This window comes from Xiphophorus hellerii, chromosome 20, assembly GCF_003331165.1.
Source record: "Xiphophorus hellerii strain 12219 chromosome 20, Xiphophorus_hellerii-4.1, whole genome shotgun sequence".
Classification (NCBI taxonomy): domain Eukaryota; kingdom Metazoa; phylum Chordata; class Actinopteri; order Cyprinodontiformes; family Poeciliidae; genus Xiphophorus; species Xiphophorus hellerii.
The window spans coordinates 34939138-34961375 of NC_045691.1; the positions used below are offsets into that span (position 1 = coordinate 34939138).

The 22238-nt window shown below is 41.5% G+C and overlaps 3 protein-coding genes across 4 annotated transcripts in view; all 3 read right to left on the bottom strand.

The window, feature by feature from the left end:
• The window catches only part of LOC116710904 (CDK5 regulatory subunit-associated protein 1-like), a 13231-nt gene extending 4535 nt beyond the window's left edge, over positions 1 to 8696 (bottom strand). Inside the window, exons 1-11 of one of the 2 annotated variants that reach the window (XM_032550203.1) lie at positions 8246 to 8696; positions 8059 to 8162; positions 7220 to 7254; positions 6118 to 6218; positions 5834 to 6047; positions 5628 to 5748; positions 4784 to 5014; positions 4529 to 4626; positions 3985 to 4040; positions 2506 to 2636; positions 2286 to 2432 (exon numbers count right to left, since the gene is read on the bottom strand). In XM_032550203.1, coding sequence (XP_032406094.1) covers positions 2286 to 2432; positions 2506 to 2636; positions 3985 to 4040; positions 4529 to 4626; positions 4784 to 5014; positions 5628 to 5748; positions 5834 to 6047; positions 6118 to 6218; positions 7220 to 7254; positions 8059 to 8162; positions 8246 to 8516 — 1509 coding nt within the window. In that variant the 5' untranslated portion in view covers positions 8517 to 8696. Of the gene's footprint in view, positions 1 to 2285; positions 2436 to 2505; positions 2637 to 3984; positions 4041 to 4528; positions 4627 to 4783; positions 5015 to 5627; positions 5749 to 5833; positions 6048 to 6117; positions 6219 to 7219; positions 7255 to 8058; positions 8163 to 8245 lie in introns of both variants that reach the window. The other variant, XM_032550202.1, reaches the window with a different exon arrangement.
• A 2576-nt stretch (positions 8697 to 11272) lies between these two features.
• Positions 11273 to 14937, bottom strand: LOC116710034 (glucagon family neuropeptides-like). Its single transcript, XM_032548824.1, has 6 exons — positions 14663 to 14937; positions 14314 to 14425; positions 11940 to 12044; positions 11650 to 11754; positions 11432 to 11557; positions 11273 to 11343 (listed from the first exon to the last, which is right to left on the bottom strand). Exons 1-6 carry the CDS (start codon positions 14790 to 14792, stop codon positions 11337 to 11339), a joined length of 585 nt encoding a protein of 194 aa, XP_032404715.1. The 5' UTR covers positions 14793 to 14937; the 3' UTR covers positions 11273 to 11336.
• Positions 14938 to 18653: 3716 nt separating this feature from the next.
• On the bottom strand, positions 18654 to 22142 carry LOC116710448 (dolichyl-diphosphooligosaccharide--protein glycosyltransferase subunit 2-like; the record flags this gene model as incomplete). Its single annotated transcript, XM_032549470.1, has 4 exons — positions 18654 to 19220; positions 20110 to 20239; positions 21575 to 21650; positions 22003 to 22142. Coding segments are annotated over 4 exons (362 nt in total), but the record flags the coding sequence as incomplete, so codon positions are not given.
• Between the last annotated feature and the right edge of the window lie 96 nt (positions 22143 to 22238).

A 22238-nucleotide genomic window follows, 5' to 3' on the forward strand; every position in this document is an offset into this window, starting at 1 on the left:
GCAAGGTTGTCGGTGCCTGTCGCGGCGGCAACCCTCGAACCCGCTGGTGGACACCTTCGGTGAGGGATGCCGTCAGGCTGAAGAAGGAGTCCTATCGGGCCTTTTTGGCCTGTGGGACTCCGGAAGCAGCTGATGGGTACCGGCGGGCGAAGCGGCATGCGGCTCGGGCGGTTGCTGAGGCAAAAACCCGGGCGTGGGAGGAGTTTGGAGAGGCCATGGAGAAAGACTTCCGTACGGCTTCGAGGCGATTCTGGTCCACCATCCGGCGTCTCAGGGGGGGGAAGCGGTGCAGCACCAACACTGTTTATAGTGGGGATGGTGTGCTGCTGACCTCTACTCGGGACGTTGTGGGCCGGTGGGCAGAGTACTTCGAAGACCTCCTCAATCCCACCAACATGCCTTCCACTGAGGAAGCGGAGCCTGGGGACTCTGGGTTAGGCTCTCCAATCTCTGGGGACGAGGTCGCCGAGGTGGTTAAAAAGCTCCTCGGTGGCAGGGCCCCGGGGGTGGATGAGATCCGCCCGGAGTTTCTTAAGGCTCTGGATGTTGTAGGGTTGTGTTGGTTGACGCGACTCTGCAATGTCGCATGGACATCGGGGGCAGTTCCCCTGGATTGGCAGACTGGGGTGGTGGTCCCCCTGTTCAAAAAGGGGGACCGGAGGGTGTGCTCCAATTATAGAGGGGTCACACTCTTAAGCCTCCCTGGCAAGGTCTATTCAGGGGTCCTGGAGAGGAGGGTCCGTCGGATAGTCGAACCTCGGATTCAGGAAGAGCAGTGTGGTTTTCGTCCTGGTCGTGGAACGCTGGACCAGCTCTACACCCTCGGCAGGGTCCTGGAGGGTGCATGGGAGTTCGCCCAACCAGTCTACATGTGTTTTGTGGACCTGGAGAAGGCGTTCGACCGTGTCCCTCGGGGAGCCCTGTGGGGGGTTCTCCGGGAGTATGGGGTACCGGGCCCTTTGATACGGGCTGTCAGGTCCCTGTATGACCGGTGTCAGAGTCTGGTCCGCATTGCCGGCAGTAAGTCGGGCTCGTTTCCGGTGAGAGTTGGACTCCGCCAGGGCTGCCCTTTGTCACCGATTCTGTTCATCACTTTCATGGACAGAATTTCTAGGCGCAGCCAAGGTGTTGAGGGGATCCGATTTGGTGGCCTTAGGATCTCATCTCTGCTTTTTGCAGACGATGTGGTCCTTTTGGCTTCATCAGATCGTGATCTGCAGCTCTCGCTGGAGCGGTTCGCAGCCGAGTGTGACGCGGCCGGGATGAGGATCAGTGCCTCCAAATCCGAGGCCATGGTCTTGAGCCGGAAAAGGGTAGAGTGCCTTCTCCGGGTCAGGGGGGGTGTCCTGCCCCAAGTGGAGGAGTTTAAGTATCTCGGGATCTTGTTCACGAATGGGGGAAGAAGGGAGCGGGAGATCGACAGGCGGATTGGCGCAGCGTCTGCTGTCAAGCGGGCGCTGTACCGGTCCGTCGTGGTGAAGAGAGAGCTGAGCCAAAAAGCGAAGCTCTCGATTTACCGGTCGATCTACGTTCCCACCCTCATCTATGGTCATGAGCTTTGGGTCATGACCGAAAGAACGAGATCGCGGATACAAGCGGCCGAAATGGGTTTTCTCCGTAGGGTGGCTGGGCTCTCCCTTAGAGATAGGGTGAGAAGCTCAGTCATCCGGGAGGGACTCAGAGTAGAGCCGCTGCTCCTTCACATCGAGAGGAGCCAGTTGAGGTGGCTCGGGCATCTGGTCAGGATGCCTCCTAGACGCCTCCCTGGTGAGGTGTTCCGGGCACGTCCCACCGGGAGGAGGCCCCGGGGAAGACCCAGGACACGCTGGAGGGACTATGTCTCTCGGCTGGCCTGGGAACGCCTCGGGATTCCCCCGGAGGAGCTAGAAGAAGTGGCTGGGGAGAGGGAAGTCTGGGCCTCCCTTCTGAAGCTGCTACCCCCGCGACCCGACCTCGGATAAGCGGAAGAAGATGGATGGATGGATGGATGGATGGATGTTACGTGATAGACCAACCCAATATAATAATTGCAAAGTGGAATTAAAACAACCCTGTTTTTACAAATAATATTAAAAGTGTGACATACATTTTATTGAGCCTTCATTTTCTAAAATACATATAAAATGCAACAAAGATTTGGATTTTACTGACAAAAAAATGAAAAATGTCAAGGGGTGTTAAACAGGGTGGGGAATCAAAAATAGATGATCAAGGCGACTGAGTTTCACCCTGATCAGATACGTAAAAAGTTTCTGCTTTTTTCATGCGGTCAGTGAAGTACTCACTCCCTCCACCAGCACCAGCTGCGTGCTGCCAACGACAGCAGCGTTCACTCTCTCTGCTTCCTCTCTGAAAACGCTGATGCACTCCTCTAGCCGGCGCTGCTTCACCTGCGGCGCGACATCATCCTGCAGCCGATGGAAGGCGTGCGTCTTCTGAAAGAGAGCGGAACGAAAGAGTAAATACTGCAAAGCACGACATTGCAGCAGTTCAGCAGGAGGTTACCTTTCGCATGCTGTAAGCAAACAGGAAGCCCACGTTGAAGCCCACCTCTCTGATCAGGGAGAGAGTTTGCTGATGGTCGTCGTCCGTTTCACCACAGAAGCCTGAGATGAAGTCGCTGCTGAGACTCACGTCTGACGCACAAGAATGTAGATCACCAGTCAATTGGATTTTACAGAAACTTATTAAAAAAAAAAAAAAAACTATGAAGCCAATGCCACAATGCTGATTAAAGGTTCCATGTGATTTCTGAGGAACTCATGATTGTTTTTAACACAATAGTACATCAGCTTACTGTCCTCAAAAACAGCTTGAAGTTATTTTCCTTCCTTAACTTTGAAGGAAAATATGTTGGGCACACTTCCCCTAATGCGCTAATAGCAGAGCTAATTTTTAACTAAGCACTTTTGCTAACATTTTGCACACCTAGCTTCCCCAAAGTTAACCGTTCCTGAAAACTACTAAAACATTAATTTACTTGGCTGTTTTGTAAACAACTGACGTTTCGTTTATTGACATGAAGAAGTTTTCAAGAGGTTAGACGTTAATGTTCCTGCTCTTCTTTTGAAGAGTGAAGGCTGTTTACACAGCCGTTCTGTTTCCCCCCCCAATAACTTTATTTCTAAGGACATTATAGAACATGTCAACTATAATGTCAAAATTACGTTGGTGCTCGAGTCTTTCTAGAGCAGACATCATTTGAATTTAAGTTAACGCTTTAGCATCAGCTTAAACTCAAAACCGTGTTAGTGTGGAGAGCCTTGGCGTTATCAGAACTAATGCTTATGATTATTAGTTTGCGTTTAGTGAAACTATCGTTTTTGTTATTTTTACAAATAAAAAAAAACAAAAACAACACCTGTGTAATTCCTTGTGCACTTTGATTTGAATGTCAGACCATAAAACATCTTTAAACTCCTTTGAAGCAGCAGCTTCTGTCCAGCTGAAAGCTGGAGGCTGTCGTTTCTCGGTTGTAGAAGTGTGAGGGCTACAGCAGCGCAGTCTGTATTTCACTCTAGCATTTCTTTTTCTTTTCATTCGTTTTCTAAAAGTGCAGAAACGCTGACGTCTCTTGCCTTCTCATTGGCTGAGTCAGCAGTAAACGACGCTCCCCGATGGGGAGCCTCCTGCAGGTCGGCCTCCTGCAGCGAAGGCGTCGGAACGAATTACACAACTTTAACTGCAATTCAACATTTTTGTTGTGAGAACAACAGAGTCCTATTTATGTAAAGCAACATAAAGCACAGGTCAGATGTTAGTATGCAGTCATCATCAGAATAAATTTCATAATAATTTAACATTTTTAATGGTTGGCTTGAAGGTAACTGTTTGAGACTTCCAGCAGGACAATGACCCCAAACACATCAAACTGGTTTATAAATGGAATTTCTGTACAGTTATTGCCAGATTCCCATAAGATAAACATCTCATTTAGTAATACAAAGTGACAGAAGATAAATCAAAGTGGTTCTAGTTGCTTACCTGGGATGATTTGCTTTATATTGTCCACCAGATCAAGGTAGGCCTCTCTCGTGTAACTGGACAGAAAAAGTAGAGAGTCCAATATAAAAAGATTTCATAAAACAAAATCCTTCAGCTGTCATTTTAAAATGGCTACGCCTGCCATCATAATAAATTCTGACAGACGATACATTGTCCCAGGAGTTATCGCGATAAACGATGATATTGTTGATTTGAGATCATTTCGAGTTATATAATGATAATGGCAAAATAATGCAAGAACATATTCTCAAATTCTAATGAACATTAAACATAATGACAGAAACAACAATTAAAATGAATTATATATTATTTGTAAACAACATTGCCCTTCAAAAACAGGGCTAGTTGAGACAAAGGACTTTTGTCATTCCGTTTTTGGTAAAAAAAAAAAATAATAATTTTTTAAAAGAGAAATGATAAATCATACAAATCGAATTATTGAGTTAGTTTCAATTTATCATGCAATTAACAGATTTTTTGCCTATTGTGACAGGCCTACAAAATGGCAGCAGTGATTTCCTACCCCCGGCGCATGGCCTTCAGGACCTGGTTGCTCCCGCTCTGAGCCGGAAGGTGGATCTGCTTACAAACGTTCTGTCGCTCAGCAATCAGCTGCAGAACCTGGAGGAACCCATCATACACCAGAACTCACCATCCGGGGTTAAACAGCAACAGCTCAACAGAACTGTATTATTTTCTCTAGTGGAATCTTTGTGTTTGACAAGAAATCAACAGGAACATATTTCCAAGCAGAGAGAACCTCGCGTGCGGGGCGTACCTCATCAGGAAAATCCTTGGGGTGAGGGGAAGTGAACCTTATCCTCATGTCGGGGTCAATGCGCGACACGAGGTCGAGCAGGTCGGAGAAGCGCAGGCCTCCCTGTTTGGCTCGGTAGATGGTGCTGAAGCCACGGCTCAGCTTGGTCCGCTCCGAGCCGCAGAACTGAACCTCTGACGTGTCCCTGTAGCTGTTCACATTCTGACCCAGCAGAGTCACCTCCTTCACACCCTGGCACATACACACACGTACACACAAGTTTGTCTCGCTATCTTTGCAGTAACTTTCCATTGACTAACCCTAACCCAAATTTAATTCACACCTTAGTCCTAAAAGTAACCCAAAAACAGCATTTCCCTTGTGGTGCCCAGGCTGTGGGCCCCACAAGGAGCAGTGGGTCCCCACAACATTATACTTGTCAGGAAAATGGTCCTCTATGAAAATGGTTCATAAAGGAGCCATTTTGTTATGACTTCTTGAAGGAGGGTTTCAGAAAGAGCAGGTGTTTTTCAAGAGACAGACGCCCAATTTCAAAGTGTTAAATCAGGAAGTAAAATTTATTTTGTCATATTTGATACATATAGCATTTTTAGAACGACTAAAGGTAACACAGTTACTTGATTCTGCTATAAAATGACACTATGCGGCTGGAAATCACATACTTTTTAAGTATGCGCAGACACTCTGATACAGGTTGCATATTTGTGGGGGCTTGTGGTGAAGGAAGTTGCGTGTGAAGTGAGGGACAAGCGGCAATGGAGTGGAGGAGGACGACTCCAACAGCAGGAGCATTAGAAGAGGACTGAGAAGGGCTGGTTGATTTGGGTGATGGGTCGTGATTTACCTGTTCAGAGAGCATCCGAACCTCTTCCAGGATGGAGCTGACGGGACGGCTCCTCTCTCTACCTCTGGTGAAGGGAACAATGCAGTAACTGCACATGTTGTCACAGCCTCGCATGATGGAGCTGCCAGCAACAAAACAGGAAGAAAAAAAAAACGTTAAGAACTGATCCGGGTGATCAGTTCTGACAAAACAGAGAAGCAACGTACACAAAAGCACTGCGGCCCTGACTGGCATGCTGGACGGGCATGATGTCTGCGTAGGTCTCCTCTAGAGACAGCAGCACGTTGCTCGCCTGCTGACCTCCGGCGGTGGCGGCGGCTAGAAGTCGAGGAAGGTCTCTGTAGGCGTCGGGGCCGGCCAGGACGTCCACCAGCTTCTCCCGCTCCAACAGCTCAGTCTTCAGCCTCTCAGCCATGCAGCCTGGACAAACACAGCTGTCTGAATACTACTGCAACATCTGAGAGCCGAACAGATGTGTGCGTTACGTTACCTAAAATGCCTATTTTCACTGGCGAGTTGGTCTTTAATCGTTTCTTCTTCATGGCTGTCAGTTGTTGGAGTCTGTTCCAAATGGTTTGTTCGGCCTTTTCTCTAGAGAAAGAGTTTCGTCGCTTCTGTTAATCTGACCACAAAGTCGTATATTTGTACAATGGGAACAAATAAGGAGCTTTTCAAAATAGAGTACAGTGGACCCCCAACTTCGTGATTCAGGGATTGCAGAAGTTTTTGTGGAGAGCAACTTCAAATTACTGGTGGAAAATTTGCCTGTTTGCATTTTTGTTCGTTGAGTTTATCTAAAACAATGTAAAGAAAATACAGCTAAGGAAGCTGAAATGCCTTGACGTAATGCTAGTTGACGCTCTATTTCTGGGCATTTGCAAAGCAGCCAATCAAGGAATGCCATTTATTTCCCTTAACCCCAATTGGATGTACAAAGATAAGACTGCTGATGTTAGCTTCTGTGGCAGAGCTAAGGCAGTTTCCACCGTACAGACTAATCCATATTGAGGTATATTTGGTGTTAAAATGAAACCTGTTGGTTAGTTTTCTTTTGGCCGATTAAGAAAACTGGATTGGATTCCTGGATTGTACCCAGAACCGAACATTCACTGAAAGAACTTGCTTCATCCCTCCACTGCTAACGCAAACAAGGAAACAACTCAAACCACTGAACAGAAAACAAGGTGAACTAAAAAGACATTTTGATGATTAAAAGGATTAACTGAAACACTGAATTCAACAGGACTAGGGTTTACATATTGACATTATGCCAGCTTGTTATTAATAGTTTTGTTAAATTGTATTGTATTTTGACTTCTTTCTACAAAACAATTGTTATTCTTGCTCATCTCCTGCCTCCAGCCACTTCAGTCCGCATTAGTTTCTATTGTATTCCTTTTGAACATGGTCACTGGTCAATACTTGTGACTTATTGTAGACAACTTAACACAAGTTTTATGTTATTAAAACAATTAAAATGGGTGTTTTTAGTGGTCTCAAGTATTTGCGGATTTTAGCAATTTGTGGGCGGCTGTGGTCCATGACTCCTGCAAATACCAGGGGGTCCACTATATGTACCTGAAGGAGCTCACCTGATAGAGCAGGTCACCAAGAGGACCACATCTGCCTAGAAGAGGAAAAAACAACACTTAACTAAACCGTGGGTTAAAAAGTGAAAAAAAACATTGTATTCTATCTCCACTCTGACATTAATTTTAAGTCTCGCATTTGCCTCACACACACACAGGGACAACCATTTCTGAAAACGTGTTCCTTTAGAGTCTCAATGCTCTAAAGGAAGATTGATAAATTGTCCTATTTTCATATAACATTGTTATTGCCATGTGTAGATAGTTAGCAACGTCACTGAGAAAAGCTAGCAAAAACTATTAGTACTAACATCAGGGTGATCAGCTGTCCCACTACAACGTATTTTAACCTTTTTGTCCTGCATTTTGATTGGTCCAGACTGCATGACCGACATCTGCTGATGTCTGGGTTTGAGTCATTTATCCAACGACCGTCAAGTTGTTGATGATATTGATTTGCTACTGTTTAAAACGAACCTTGTATCTAAAAAGAATTTTACTTTTCAGGAAATGAAAGAAATATCTTCCTTCTATATAAACTCATGCTGTTTGGTCAAAGTAATAAGGAAACCTCAGAACCATGTGAAGGATGAATGGTAAAGTTGATTTTAAAAGAAAAAAGCAAATGACTAAGATTTCAGTTTTTTTTTCCTCTGCAGGAACAATGTATAAAATGCTTTATGTGCCAAACTGTGCACATGTGGGATGAAGCTTTGCTTAAACAGACGCCTCCTTTAACCATTTCTGACCAGGAAATGGTCAGAAACTTCCTGACTATCATGATCTAGCTATGCTTCTGGAAGTTTGTTTCGTGGAAAGACTTAGAACTTAATAATAAATACCTGTTTCAAATCAGCTGTCCGTTGATAGCCTTTCTTCTGCAGTATGGACCAGGCTATTTCTGTGTCATTTACATTCATCTGACATCCATAAGTTTCAAAATACACTGAAATGAGGTAAGCCATCATTACACACACTCCAAAACCACTGAATGGAAAGCTGGCGGAAGCTGTCAGTCGTGCCACCAACCTTTCCTTGCGTCCCCCAGCAGCCCCAAGTCCTCAGAAAGATAATGTTCGTCGGTGTGTTCGCAATTTACAGCCAGAGTCACTGGAGGAGATTTAATAAAGTCCTGAAAACGCGGACCGGAAGCTACCTGCCTCCTGAAGCTGTCGGAGACACCTGTCTTCTTCTCTCCTGAGCTGGCTCTGGCGGCATTTGAACAGTTTCTGGGTTTGGAGAGCCACCTGAGAGGAGCCAAGTGTTTGGAGACGCAAAGAAGGGGCTTTACAGTCCTCATGCTTGTTTAAGAGCTTCCTGTGTAATAAAATTCAGAGGTTTTAGTTTATTTAGCAAGACGTAGGACTAATATCCGCAATTTCTTTAACTCCTATGTCTTAAGTTACAAAAATAAAGGGGTGTAGCAAGTTGAGTAAATGTCATTTAAGCTCCCGACGTAACGTGCAGCCGAAGATGTTTCCACAGCAAGAGGAATCACTTCCTGTTCCAAATAATCGGTGTCACAAAACTATTCAAGTCTAAATTATAAAATGCCATCGTAAGATAATAAAGGTGGCCACTGTGAAAGTGGGGCGCAAACTCTACAACTTAAGGTACAAGCAGAATGTTGATAAAGGATTTTTGCGTTTGAATCAGCCTATATTCACCTACAAGAGTACAAAACAGATGACAACTATTGTTATTGGTAAGCAAGAGGAAATTGGTCGGCTTAACGCGTATTTTTACAAACGTTATCAAATTTGGGAAATTTTCTGAAGAATGGGAGGACAAAATTCCAACTGGTTTGGAGTGTTTTAGGTTTTGTAACAACAACCTGTGACGATGAAATAGCGGAAGACGGAGAATCCTCTTGCATCCTGCGTGCTGAACCCAGCTGCAGTACGTCTATATTTGTAGTCCGTCTCTAAAATGTCCCACCTAACAAGGTTCCTGACAACTTGAGAGGGAATTTAACTGAGGCTGTGTTTTATTTAGATTAATTTCACATACCCGGAAAAGGGTTCTGAAGTTTTGCAATTGCACTATACTTATACAGCTACACAATTTATTTATTTAAATGCATTACGGTTCCTGTCATTTTTGGTCATATTTCTGCTTTTATAACCTGTCGGAATAAGTGCTTTTTGACAGTGTTTTTGTACTGGACAGTTGTTTCATCTGTAAGAATTGTAAGGGTGCTGCCTCAATATTATGGTCATACTTTTATCAACTATGTCTTTAAAACTGCTGAATTCAAATGACCCCACAGCCAATACTCAACAAGAATAGAGAATTTAGCTCTTTGTTCTGCAAGAACAAGGGTAGTTCTACCTGGTTTGGACACACCGTACTTTGCAAGAACTTAAATACAGAATTCTCCCACTGCAGCTGACAACCTTCATATTTCAGAGGGGGGGAATCCTGTGGGTGATACCTTAGGTACAGAATTCTTGGAAAGACCCTTGATATAAAAGTTACTAACATCCCAAAAGAAAAGAATGTTTGCCCACACAAAGTGTCAAAAACAAAATCTGCAAGAACAGAATGATCTAATCTTGTTCTTGCAACCCTGGAAGAGGGAACAGATTTGTTACTGCAGAGTTTTTATTGACCTTTATTTTCCTACCATATGAGTCAAACATGAACAAAACCAGCTGAGGGTCCATTTATTCCAACTGGACTGGATTAAGGGTTTGACCTGGCAGTCTGGGTTCGGTTTTGTAACAAAAAATGGATTAAACTAATTACGGTCAAACAAGAAAGCTACCAAGCAGCATGCTGAAAAGAGTAACACACAGTCATGTCAACCAAAAGGTTGGTCTCTATTTTTCTCACATATCTGTAGTATTCTCTGCATGGCTTGTGATAAACTGGAAACATGGATTCCTTCTGGCCACTCTTCAAAAAAGAATTGTGGAGAACACCACCAATATTTATCAACAGATTGCCCCACCTGAACCAAGAGTCTCTGCGGCTCCTGCAAAATTTACTGTAGACATTTTGGCTACTTCTCTGACTAATGCTCTCATTTCCTGGCCTTAGGTAAACAGTAATGCATAGGAAGGTTTGCAGTTTATCAATTGAAGAATGCTCTGATATGTTCAAAGCTTCGACTAATCGCTTCATAAGCTACACAGCCCTCTGTAGACATCAGAAAGCTTTAAAGAAATCCTTTAATCTCCTGTGGCAACCATTCAACTGTGCAAAATCCTTGGGTGGATCTAGCTCTGCCTTCAAGGCACAGCTCCTCCTCAGAGTTACAGTTTCTAAGATCCTGCAGACCAGCCAGCAGCCATTAAGTGAGCATCTGCTGAGCTCATTATATCTACTTCTCAGAGCAACACTGGTAAAAACGTTGTTCAAGGGTTAATAGAGGAGCCATGTTGTGATGACTTCCTGAAGGTGGAGTTTCAGAAAAAGCAGGAGTTTCTTAAAGAGACAGAGGCTCAATTTTAAGGCGTTATGTTACAAAGTCAAACTTCTTTTAAGCCATTTTTGATAATTATAGCATTTTTATAACAATCGAAAGTAACCTTGTTATTTCACTTTACAATAAAATGCCACTGTAAAATACATAATACTGCCCCTTTAACCCTGATGTGTGTGATGTGTTCCTTGGTCTTCATGTTGTCTTCAGTTATGTTTTCTAACAAACCTCTTATACCCTGGTGGCCATTGCTTACTTCCAATTGGTTAACCTGGACTTGAGTTCACAGTTTTAGAGCAAAAGGAGATAAATTTGTTCATACGACCCGTTAAAATTTTTATTTGCAAAGATTTTGAAATCCATATATAATTTCGTTTCCACTTTACCTATCCTATGTGATAGGAAACAAGAATGTTTAAAGTTTGTTTTTGCAATGAAATAAAAGAAAACAAGAGGAATGAATATTTTAGCAAGCCGATGTAAATCAAATCTGCTCGTTGGAATGATCCCGTTCTCCCCAGGAATGACACCAAACATAGGTTGTCTTCACAGTTTTTAATAATAATAATTATTAATAATGTAATTCTTAATAACAACTAACAAAAGACAATATTACTAACTTTATTTGTATAGAATACATTAGATAAAGCAAAAGAACCCAATCAGTGATGGCTCCCACTCTTCAGTTAATCCTCAACTTCTGTAGAGAATCAGTATTTAAGTTAGTTTCAACAACAAAATATCACTGAGGGAGGATTTAGATCTTAAAGCCTGCGGTATTTCTTCACCTGGGCCTCATGACGTTCCCCCGCCCTCCTCTGTACCTTTGATCGCTCTGGATGGATGTGAGATCTTCTTTAAACGTCCCCTCATAGATGTCTGACTGACGTTTCATGTAGCTCTCACTTTCATCTCTGCAAAGGAGCACAGTGATGGCCACAATAGGAGTTTGACAATGAAGCTCTGCAGTGACTAACACACTCTGCGCACAGACGCCCCTGCCTACCCGAGCCGTTTGCCCATGATAGTCTGAAGGAACTTCCTGGCAGAGATCTGGCCCAAGACCTTCCTGTAACTGTTGGTAAAGATGGCATCAGCGTGACGTTCAGAGCTAAAGATCAGAGAAGGGGGAAGCTGACATCAGTTTGCTTTAACGGACAATGATTTTCGTAGCTTTACTTTACAAATGCATTAGTGTAAGTAACTTTGGTTTGATTTGCCCACAATTAGAGATTTTCCTCACAGACACATTTTCTTAGTCTTCACCCAATCTGGCCAAACAACAGCCATACGCACCGCAGCTCCTCTCCATCCCTCAGAGAGATCCTGTCTTCGTCCTGCTGCTCTGCCGGATTCTTCAGGGAAGACGTCATGAGGATGGACGTGTCCCTTTGGCCAAACCTGTCAGACATCACCATATTCTTCCTGAATGTCCAATACCGAATTCCAAACACGCCCTTCCTCAGCTGTAAGCCGCACTTAGGAGTTATTAAATCTAATTTTCATGTTAGATGCTAAACCGTGCTTGGGGTTTACAAAATGCTCTTGTCCTTGTCAAATGACATGTTCTGCTGCCTGAGCACTGGACAACATGATTAAGATGCGCTAGTGGAACAATGTAACTACAGTGACTAATTCAGACATCTTGACCCTTCTTTGCATAACAGGAGCAGAGGACAAAGACATGACAGGCAAAGTAAGTGGTGAAAAGTTCAAAACAACATTTGCATTAGGCATGAATGTAGATTTGTCTGTTTTATCGTTTTGTTTTTTTTACCTGGTTGAAAACTGCTGGATATCTATGGGGTGCCGCTTGTAAAGTTACACAGTCAAAGTTTGGAGCAATAAATTGTGCTACTTTTCCTGCAGTAAAAGAAAGAAAATCATATTTTCATGTTTAAGTATCACAGTTTCAAACTAAATATTTTATTAGCACAGTAATTTTACAAACTAAATATTTAGCTTCAAACTAAATAGTTGGCACGCTAAATATTTAACTTCAGGCTGAACAGTTAGCTCAGAGGTAGGTATTTATTTTGAAGTTGTGACACTTAAAAAATAATAAATAACATGGGCATAATATGACTTTCAAAAAATGCTCCCCATTTTTTTCTTATATTAGTTTTTAACTAACTTTACAAACGACACCTCATAGATATCTTTGTTGTTTGAGTTTTATTGACCCAAACAAATGAGATATTAGATTGTTAGAATTAGTAATGTTTCAATAAACATCAATGAAGATACTTCAGTCAGCTGTTGTTCTCATTTGTTGTATGCAGTGTCCAGCTAAAAACAGAAACATTAATTCAATTCAATCCAAAAATATTTTATTGATTCGAATAATAAATTAAATATAAATTCTCTACTTTGCGGTTGACAAGGTTTCTATGTTGGAGCAAGAATTTAAGTTTGTTTCCAGCTTTAGCTAGTTTGCTAGCGAGGAAGTTTGCAGCTAGCGAGCAACGCTATTAATCCCGAGGTGTTAAAACTTAGCTACAGTGTTCAGGGAAGATGTTTATTGCCACCTTGTCAGAATAGATGTATTTTTTTTTTTATTTGTACTATTTTAGTGGCCCTTCATTAATTTATTGCGGGACATCTTGGTGAAGCAAGGATTAGAGCCACCAATTTATCGCCACCAGGTGGCGCCCAAACAAGTAAAATGGGTGAAATGGGGACATCTGGTGGAGGAGCTTATAAGGTAGATATACAGCTCACAACTGTGGTTGTTAGGGATATGAAATCTGTGTGTTGCACTCTGCCTCTTTCCAGTCTTTGGACTTCATAGACAACGATACCAAAGCAGTCTGGAAGAGGAGGGTGTTTGGTTTGGGAATCTCCGGATCTCAGTTGCTTTTTGGAGAGGATGTGGTTCTGTTGGTGTCTCCCATCAATGACCGTGGTGGATGTCTCACTCCAGACTGGTGAGGGTCAGTGTTTGCTCCAGACAGACAAGCTTATTCTTCATGAGTGATGGAAGAGTAGACCAGTAGATGGATAAACAGATTGAGGCGCCTTCTGTAGAAAAGCAGTTGTTGCTCTGGTCTTTTCGAAAGTACTGAGAGCTTGATTACAAGCAGCTGAAGTCAGCTTCCTATCGAACCTTTGAGGGTTTTACAGGCGCATCCTGGAGAACAACAGGGCAGAGCAAGAGCCTGCTGCAGAGACCTACGTTTTCTGGCATAGTGACACTGTGGAACCGTCCAGGATGACCTACAGTGTTGCTGGGTAGAGACATGTTGGATTTTACCTCCTGAACCTGTTGCCCAATTGCCAATAAGTGATAGGTGGATACATATTGAGAAACGTTTGCCTTAATTACAAAAATATCCTTTTGTAAAAAAAATAAATACAATTTTGAGTTAAAAAGAACTCAAATGTGCAAAATAATGTAAAACACAATTTTAGAGCTTAATTCAGGTGTATACATCTTTAACATTTTTGAACTGTACCTTATTAAGTTTCTTTTAGCTGTTACACTATCCTTATTTCAACTGTAGAACATTGATTAAAACCAAATACAAAATATTATTGATGAAATTCTGTTTTTTAGTTTCTACAGAAACACCTGACTTGAACAGTGGGGAGGGATTTCCAAAACTTTCAAATGATCCTTAAATTGCTCTATAAAAACAGCATTTAACAAGTTCTGAATGTTGAGACGTACCTGATGGACGGGTAGAGCGGGGAGCCTGACAAAGACATGACCAGGCAGCAGAAGAGCAGCAGCAGCACAGCAGCTTTCTCCATCACCGCAGTAAGTCCTGGAGAACACTGAACTACCAGAATAAATGACAGGAGTAGAAATTACATTAGAAAAAAAAGAAAAAAACGCTGAAATCACAGTTTCCCAGCATCAGCGTCACCACACAACTGAAAAAAAAAAATCTACAAAAAAAACTAAGTTGAGGCATGGAGATGTGTATCCTCAGACGCATAAAGGGAACACACAATGGAACAGTTCATGTTAGACTCGTGTAGCGTGTGTGTGTGTGTGTGTGTGTGTTGAGAGTTACCTAGTTTTAAAGCAGATCGAGAGCGTCCCTGCTGAGCCACTACTCGGTGCCTTCCACTCTCATCGTCCGTCCCTGCCGGGAAAAACAGGACAAAAGAGACAGGAACACTGCTGTTTGCCCCCCTCTGCATCCATGGTCAGTTTATACTGAACCTGGGGCTCAGTCACACCCACAGCTCACATCATCACTACCACTCTCCCTCACTGAGCCCAGCCGTCAACATCAACTCTCTGGGTTGGATTTTTTTTTCCTTTTGGGCATGACCATAATTGAGTAGCACTTCAGTGCCGCAGTGTATTATGGTTTTGCATAACCATTAATCAGTAAAAGACAGAATGTATGGGGGGGGGGAAAAGATGGATTGTGAACAAAGTGAAATAAACAATAATGTTCTGGTTAATCAATTTCATTTCATTTCATGTACATTTCATCTGATGTTCCTGGCCTGCAACACAAAGTAAATCCACATAGCCTCTATTTCAACTCATCTGTGAGTTGGGGTCAGAGTTCAGGTATTATTAGAATTTTTAATATGCTAATAAGCTGCTTCCAGCTGCAAAAACAATACCTTGTTGCCACAGTTATGCATTATAACAACTGCCTGGAAATAAAAAGTAAGATCAAAAATGTCCAGCAGGACAGAGTCTGTATCTGGTTGATTCCTGTTGCTGAGGAGACAAACTTTCTTCTAGAGCAGGGGTCGGCAACCAATGGCTCCGGAGCCACGTGTGGCTCTTTCATCCTTCTGTTGTGGCTCCCAGTGACTTTGGGAAATAGAATATTTTATTAAAATTAAATCATTAAAAAATTATAAATTAAAATCATTTTAAAATAAATTTCTAAATCTGAAGATTATGGTAAACTTGTAACATTAAAACAAAAGTTTTGAACATTTTTAGCACCCAAAATATACGTCATGTGCGCCGATGTGCGACAGACATTCCTGGCGAACCCCACATGTCTGGCAGACCGCATTTTTTTAGCGCACTGATTTATTGATTTTTTGACCCTTACCTGGAAGATACATCATGAATAAATCCAAGAAAAGGAAACATTCTGAAGATGGCAGAACATTTAATGCTACGTGGACAGATCATTTTGCTTTCACCGCTGATGAAACTGGTTCACCAGTCTGCTTAATATGTGGCGACAGACTGGCAAACAACAAGAAGTCAAATGTTGAAAGACATTTCGAGAACAAACACTCTGTCTTTGCTAAAAAATATCCCGAGGGAGAGAAGAGAAAAAAGGCCGTTTCGGAGCTCAAGGGGACATGGGGAATTTTTTTTCTTTTGCGTTCCCTCGCAAAACTTTTGCGTTACCTCGCAACCTCGCAATACTGTACTGGTCAGTTATGCAGCATAATTGAATACTGTAAGCCTTTCTTACGGTGGGCGCCGTATTTTCTGCTTTAATATAAGGTTATGTGAGGTATTTCCATGAATGTTAGTATCTTTTTGTGAAATATCTGAAGTTTTATATCTTTCTTTAGGATAGAAAGGCGCCACAAACCTACGATATAAACAGAAACCTTCCGTAAGTAGGAAAGAAATAAAAATACATTATAATTTGGACTATTTCTGAGTTATTATCGCGGGTAATAAATCATCTGACAGTTTTGATTGTGTCTGTTGTGTTCGTAGTCTGAATGGTTTAAAGAGCTGCTTTCAGTGCCGCTCCATCTTAGCCTTAACAGACATAAACATGCAGTAAAAAATAAATCGATTTTCAATCAGTGTTTTGCACCAAACAGTTAATAATAATAAACAAGTTTTCACTGAGGCTCTGTAAGAGCAATATGAATGAAATAAGTATTTATTGATATGACAGGAGCAGGCAGCTTTGACACTTAGGTGTGTCGACGTGGGAGTGACGTCACCAGGTATGAATGGGAAGGATACTGGCTTTGTGTGTATGAGGAAGCGGTGAGCGGGGCGGTCAGTCCTTGCAAAGTTTGGAGCATAATCATCAAAATGGAATAAATCGATAATTGTGACAGAACAAAGAAGAGGTTTGGAGTTGATTGATACAAGGACAGATGAGATTCCCCGAGTTAACCCAGTGCGGCCCTTTACCATCATTAGTTTGTCGTGTTTTTAATAATAAAAACTTGTTAATAGTAAAAACTGTTTGGTGCAAAACACTGATTGAAAATCGATTTATTTTTTACTGCATGTTTATGTCTGTTAAGGCTAAGATGGAACGGCACTGAAAGCAGCTCTTTAAACCATTCAGACTACGAACACAGAGACACAATCAAAACTGTCAGATGATTTATTACCCGCGATAATAACTCAGAAATAGTCCAAATTATAATGTATTTTTATTTCTTTCCTACTTACGGAAGGTTTCTGTTTATATCGTAGGTTTGTGGCGCCTTTCTATCCTAAAGAAAGATATAAAACTTCAGATATTTCACAAAAAGATACTAACATTCATGGAAATACCTCACATAACCTTATATTAAAGCAGAAAGTACGGCGCCCACCGTAAGAAAGGCTTACAGTGTTCAATTATGCTGCATAACTGACCAGTACAGTATTGCGAGGGAACGCAAAAGTTTTGCGAGGGAACGCAAAAGAAAAAAATTCCCCATGTCCCCTAGAGGGCTCCGTACCGTACTACGGGACACAGAAGCAGACTGCGCATTTTTTGGTTTGCATGGTTCGTTCAGTGCCAGTGGATAATATTTGGATAAGTTTTGATTTTTATCTCCTGAATAAGAGGAGGACAGGTGACTGCATTCTGTTTCTATTTTTCCTTCAGTGCGGGTTGGGTAAGTTTCGATTTTTATTTCTTAAATACAAAGACCCAAATAGACAGAGGGTGTTTTGTTTGAAATTGAGCATCAACAAAGTGTAAAATGTGTTTTGTAACATGCAGAAATAAAATTTTGTGTTTTCTGCAGCAGTTCGTTGATTTCATAAACGCAACATAGTATCGATTTTTGTACATAGCATATAGGTTTTATATATATGACGTCAAAATGGGTTGTGGCTCCAAGTGCTTTCTTTTTATTGGGAGGCTGTCCCAAATGGCTCTTTGAATAGAAAAGGTTGCCGACCCCTGTTCTAGACCAAGAAATAGAACTCTATGGATCCATGTTTAGTTCTACAGTGATTTACAAATTATGCATCACAAAAATGATTTTGTTCATTTCATTATTAATATTGAATGTTTTTAGGGTAAAAAAAAGCAATTTCTTTTTAGACTGAAAAACCATTTCTTATGAAACACCTGGTGTTATAAGTGAATTGTGGATTTTAATGAGAATATAGTTTTTCCTCAACATGAGCTAGCTAGCTAAAATGTTTTAGTCAGCTAAAATATGACTTACTGCCAACAGCTGTTTTTACCTGAGGATTTAAACCCTATTGTTACTCTGCACTACTAGAATTGACCCTTATCCTGTAATAGTCTGCTGTATCTTTGTTGGTTAGCTTAGCTGCACCACCCTCTAATAACCCTCTAATAAAGACGTAGATGTGGGTGAGTTAAGTTAAGGTACTCAAACTCTGGTCATTACTGATATTTCTGTAAACTTCAGAACTAGTTTAAGTTCTTTTACTCTAGTGGCCTTTGACAGGAATGGGGGAAAGACATACAAAATATAAGTTTGCCTTGAACCTGAACACTTACTGTTCAAAATAATGGCTTTTTGAAGAGTGATTCCACAACTACTTGCTAGATGTTTTTATGCTGTACAGACAGAACAAGTTTTCCTGTTTAAGAAGGCGACATTGATTGAACGATGTACTCCGACAGCGACAGGAATACAATAAAGATCAAGACTGAATCATCTCCTCCATTATGCAAAAATTTTGGAAGAAAAGGAGGTTACATGTCTGTAATCATTTAGTTATTCATATCTATGAATCTTTTAAAACCTTTACAAAAATATTTTTTAAATTTATGTTCTGCTGAGAGATTATTCAGAATCATTTAGTTATCTTCTTTTCACATTAACTAATAAAAGACAAACAAGCATACATTCACCTCAGCTTCTTTATTTTCCCCATCTTCATTACAAAAACATATTTTTTATCATCAACACATCCTGGGAGCATCTTCTGTAGAAAATAAAAGAGTACCACAGGAAAACCCATCAGCGTAGTTGATATTATTTTGGGGTGACAGTGCGATGTCCAATTGTTGATTATTTCTGGAAGAAGAAGAAGCAGCAGCTCCTTCCTGAGGTGAAACAGGACACAGAGCATCAACGACGAGGAATGTACAAAAAAAAAAAAGGACAAAACCCAATTTCATCAAGAAACCACAAAAAATTCACTGAAAAACTCTGCTGTGTTGGACAAAAAGAAAAGTGCAACGATCAGTAGCTCTACCGCCCTTTGCAGGAGAATCCATCAGTGTTTGTCCCAAGGCGTCTCTGTCCCTTCTGTTTGGCAACACAGTCGTACTGCATGTTTAAAACCGTCGATTGGATTCTTGAACATTCGTGCCATTTTTCCCCAGAGTCTGATTTTGTAGCAAACCAAAAAATTAAAATTACAAAATGACCACCATCAGTTTCTTCTTTTGTCTTTATTTTTTCTCCATTCTGTGGGGAAAAAAGAAAGAAAACATTAGTGATTACTCAGACTGGATTCATCCAACTAGTGAAGCTGGTCATGCATTTTATAAAATGTGCATAGAGTCTCAAAAATTTTAAAAAATAAAAATAAAAATTGAACTGCAAACTGTTTAGTAGAGTATAGACCACAATGGAGGGATTACTATGTTGCTGCTATGGACTCTGGTTGTAATGGTCATGATGGGGTGAGTGATTGGGAGATGAGAGCACCACACAGCCATGCACACTGCCACACATTATGGTAAATGCAGTGTGGATGCAGTCTCAGAGAACGCCCTTACTTCAGCCTGGAAGCAGAACCCACTCTTATGTTACAAAAGTGTGGGGGGGGGGCTTTACCGAAGGCTCCTATACTTTGCCAACCTACTACTCTGCTCTGCAGCAATCCTGAAAAAGGAGTAGAGAGACAGCAAGGTGTGGACAGAAGGGTTAAAAAGACAGAAGGAAAACGTCCAACATTAGGGAAATCATTCACTGAAACCTTCTCCTTGCTTAAAGGGGGTTGAATGGGCTGGCTTAAGAGAGGGCAGTCAAAGTGACCGCTTCAGTCAGCAACACAGGCTGCAAATTGCTCACTCCAGCCCCTGAAGAGCTCTACATACTGATGGGGGGGAAATTGCCCCCTCTGTTGCTATGCTTCTCTCCTTGTATTCATGAGCTCTTCTTCTGGCGGAGACCTTTGGACTGAAATGATCCTTTGAAGTCCCATTAAAAGGGGAGCTACAGACAGAAAAGGTTCTTTTCCTCCAGGTTTGCAGCTAAGAATTACAAAGAGCAGCACCAGTGTTCGTCACCAGGAATGGGGGGGCGAGGCTTTTCTGTCCGGGTGAAGGACTCTCTCCGTCAGAATACTTACCTCTTCACTGCTTTCTGGGCCAGCATGCGGTTCCCCGCTAGGAAGGTTACGCCGCCGATGATTGCCAGGTACTTCAGAGTCTGGAACATGTTCAGGTTGGTCCAGTAGACGTACATCAGGCCCAACATGGCTGGAACAACAGAAGACTTTAAGTAAACTAAGGGCCACATGATGAACTTTATTGTTCTAAGAGACGGAAGAGTCAAAGTAAAGAATGTGCACCCTTTTCATCTTACTGCTTCCTTAGGAATAAAATGTAATAAAATGTCTTGCAAATTTACTCATGCTCCTTGGACTGTAATATTTAGACATGTTTTACAAATAAAAATTTGGAATATTGGGCAAATATTTGTTTTCACCTGACACCCCTAAGATAAAATCAAGTACAACCAAAAACCTTCTGAAGGTATATAGTCCATAAATTATTATCATTCCACTGCCTAGCCAAACACCAAAATGCTTCAACTAGGGCTGGGACTTTTACCCAGAATTTAGCATGTTAAAATTTTAATCACTTTTTTTGCAACCTACAAAAGGTTCCGGATGGAACTTTTGTATTTGCACGTTTCTGCTATGCCCCTAAATCTGAAGCACAAGTGACATCAGCAGCAACGGCGACAGACGGCAAAGCTGCTTCTCTTGGTCCACTGGGAGTTCATTTTTATTTCAAGAAAACATTCTGATTGGACGCTGGAAAAGACGATTGTTGTGTTCATGTTGAGCCAAAAGGAGTTAGTTTATTGAAGCCTAAAAAAGCATCCCAATGTTAAACATGTAGCAGCCAACGCTAATGTCGGCATAAACAGTACATATTTCTAAAGAAGTTCCATGAAAGATCAGAATTCTTGAAACTCTGGGAAGCTGAATGGATAGAATAACACTTTGCTCCAACCTGATGGTTGAAGAACCTAAATAACAGATTAAAAACAATAAATATTTTTGTTGCTGAGCTCATACATCTATTTATTCAATAATTTAAATTGAAACTGCTGTGTATTTTGTAGATATACGGTTTTCGATTAAGATGGGATTAATTAATTAAAGAGTCTGGAATTAACTCAAAACTTTTAACTGAGCCCCATTATTGGTTCTAAGATTAAGTCTCAGAAGAGAGGACAAACCATCCTCTGTTAGCTTAGCATAACACCACCAACAAAAACTTTGCAGATGGAGGTTATTTGAAACTAATCAGACTGGGCCTGGTGCAAATAAAATTTAACAACAATTTCAGACTACAACAGTCTACAGTCTACCGTCTACAACAGTGTCAATACAGACAGGCTGAAAAATACACGCCACACTGTCAGATTTAGTTGAGTTTGTAGAATTAGAGAAAATGTGACAAAGTTCAAGAGGCAGGAATCCTTTAGCAAAACAATTTGCGTCTTATTCCATTTCTATATAATGCTATGATTAAAAACAGCTTTAATCACAAAGCAAACGTGGAAAAACTGTGGGAGCTTACCTGCGTGTCCCAGGTGGAACAAGATGGTGCTTGGAGAGAAGCTGAAGTTGGAGATGTTGGCTCCGAGTTTAAACCACTACAAAAGAGAGGGAAAATTCTAACAATGAGATCATTTTTACTCTCCAGTCAGAGCGGCAAACAAAAGAGCTGAATAAATGGTTTATCGCTAATAAAATACTATGATTAGCAGCAACAATACCCAGCACTCAGCAGACAAAAAAACAACACTGCACTATTGTGTTCTTAAATTAAAAAAGGCATTATATTTATACTGGACAGTACCATTGACCATGTTCTTGCTGAAAATGGGATTGTAGATATAAAAATACCGAATACTATATGAGTGGTGCTTCTAAATGGATTTCTGAACTACAACAGATTTTTTTTTAAAAATTTAAAAACACTTTGAACATGTTTTTCAATATTACCAGAATGAGCAGAAGCAGGAGCGGAGACAGTACGAGAGCGGTGAAGGTGTTGGAAACCACCGTTGGAGGCTTCTTTTCTGGCTCCCTGAACAAATGCTGCACAGAAAAAGATTTCACACGAGTCAAACTGAAGCCTTGTGCTCACTTACCTGAGTCGTTATTAAGACCAATATCTCTATTACACTGATTAAAAAATCTGCCCCTCCGCACTGTTTTAAACATGCCAAACCCATAGG

Coding starts and splice junctions, on each gene's coding strand:
- LOC116710034 (XM_032548824.1), bottom strand. CDS start 14,792: ATGCAGAGGGGGGCAAACAGCAGTGTTCCTGTCTCTTTTGTCCTGTTT. Junction 12,045..14,313: donor CCGCTCTACCCGTCCATCAG/GTACGTCTCAAC, acceptor GATGTCTGACAG/GTTTGGCCAAAGGGACACGT. Junction 11,558..11,649: donor ATCATGGGCAAACGGCTCGG/GTAGGCAGGGGC, acceptor GCTCCTTTGCAG/AGATGAAAGTGAGAGCTACA.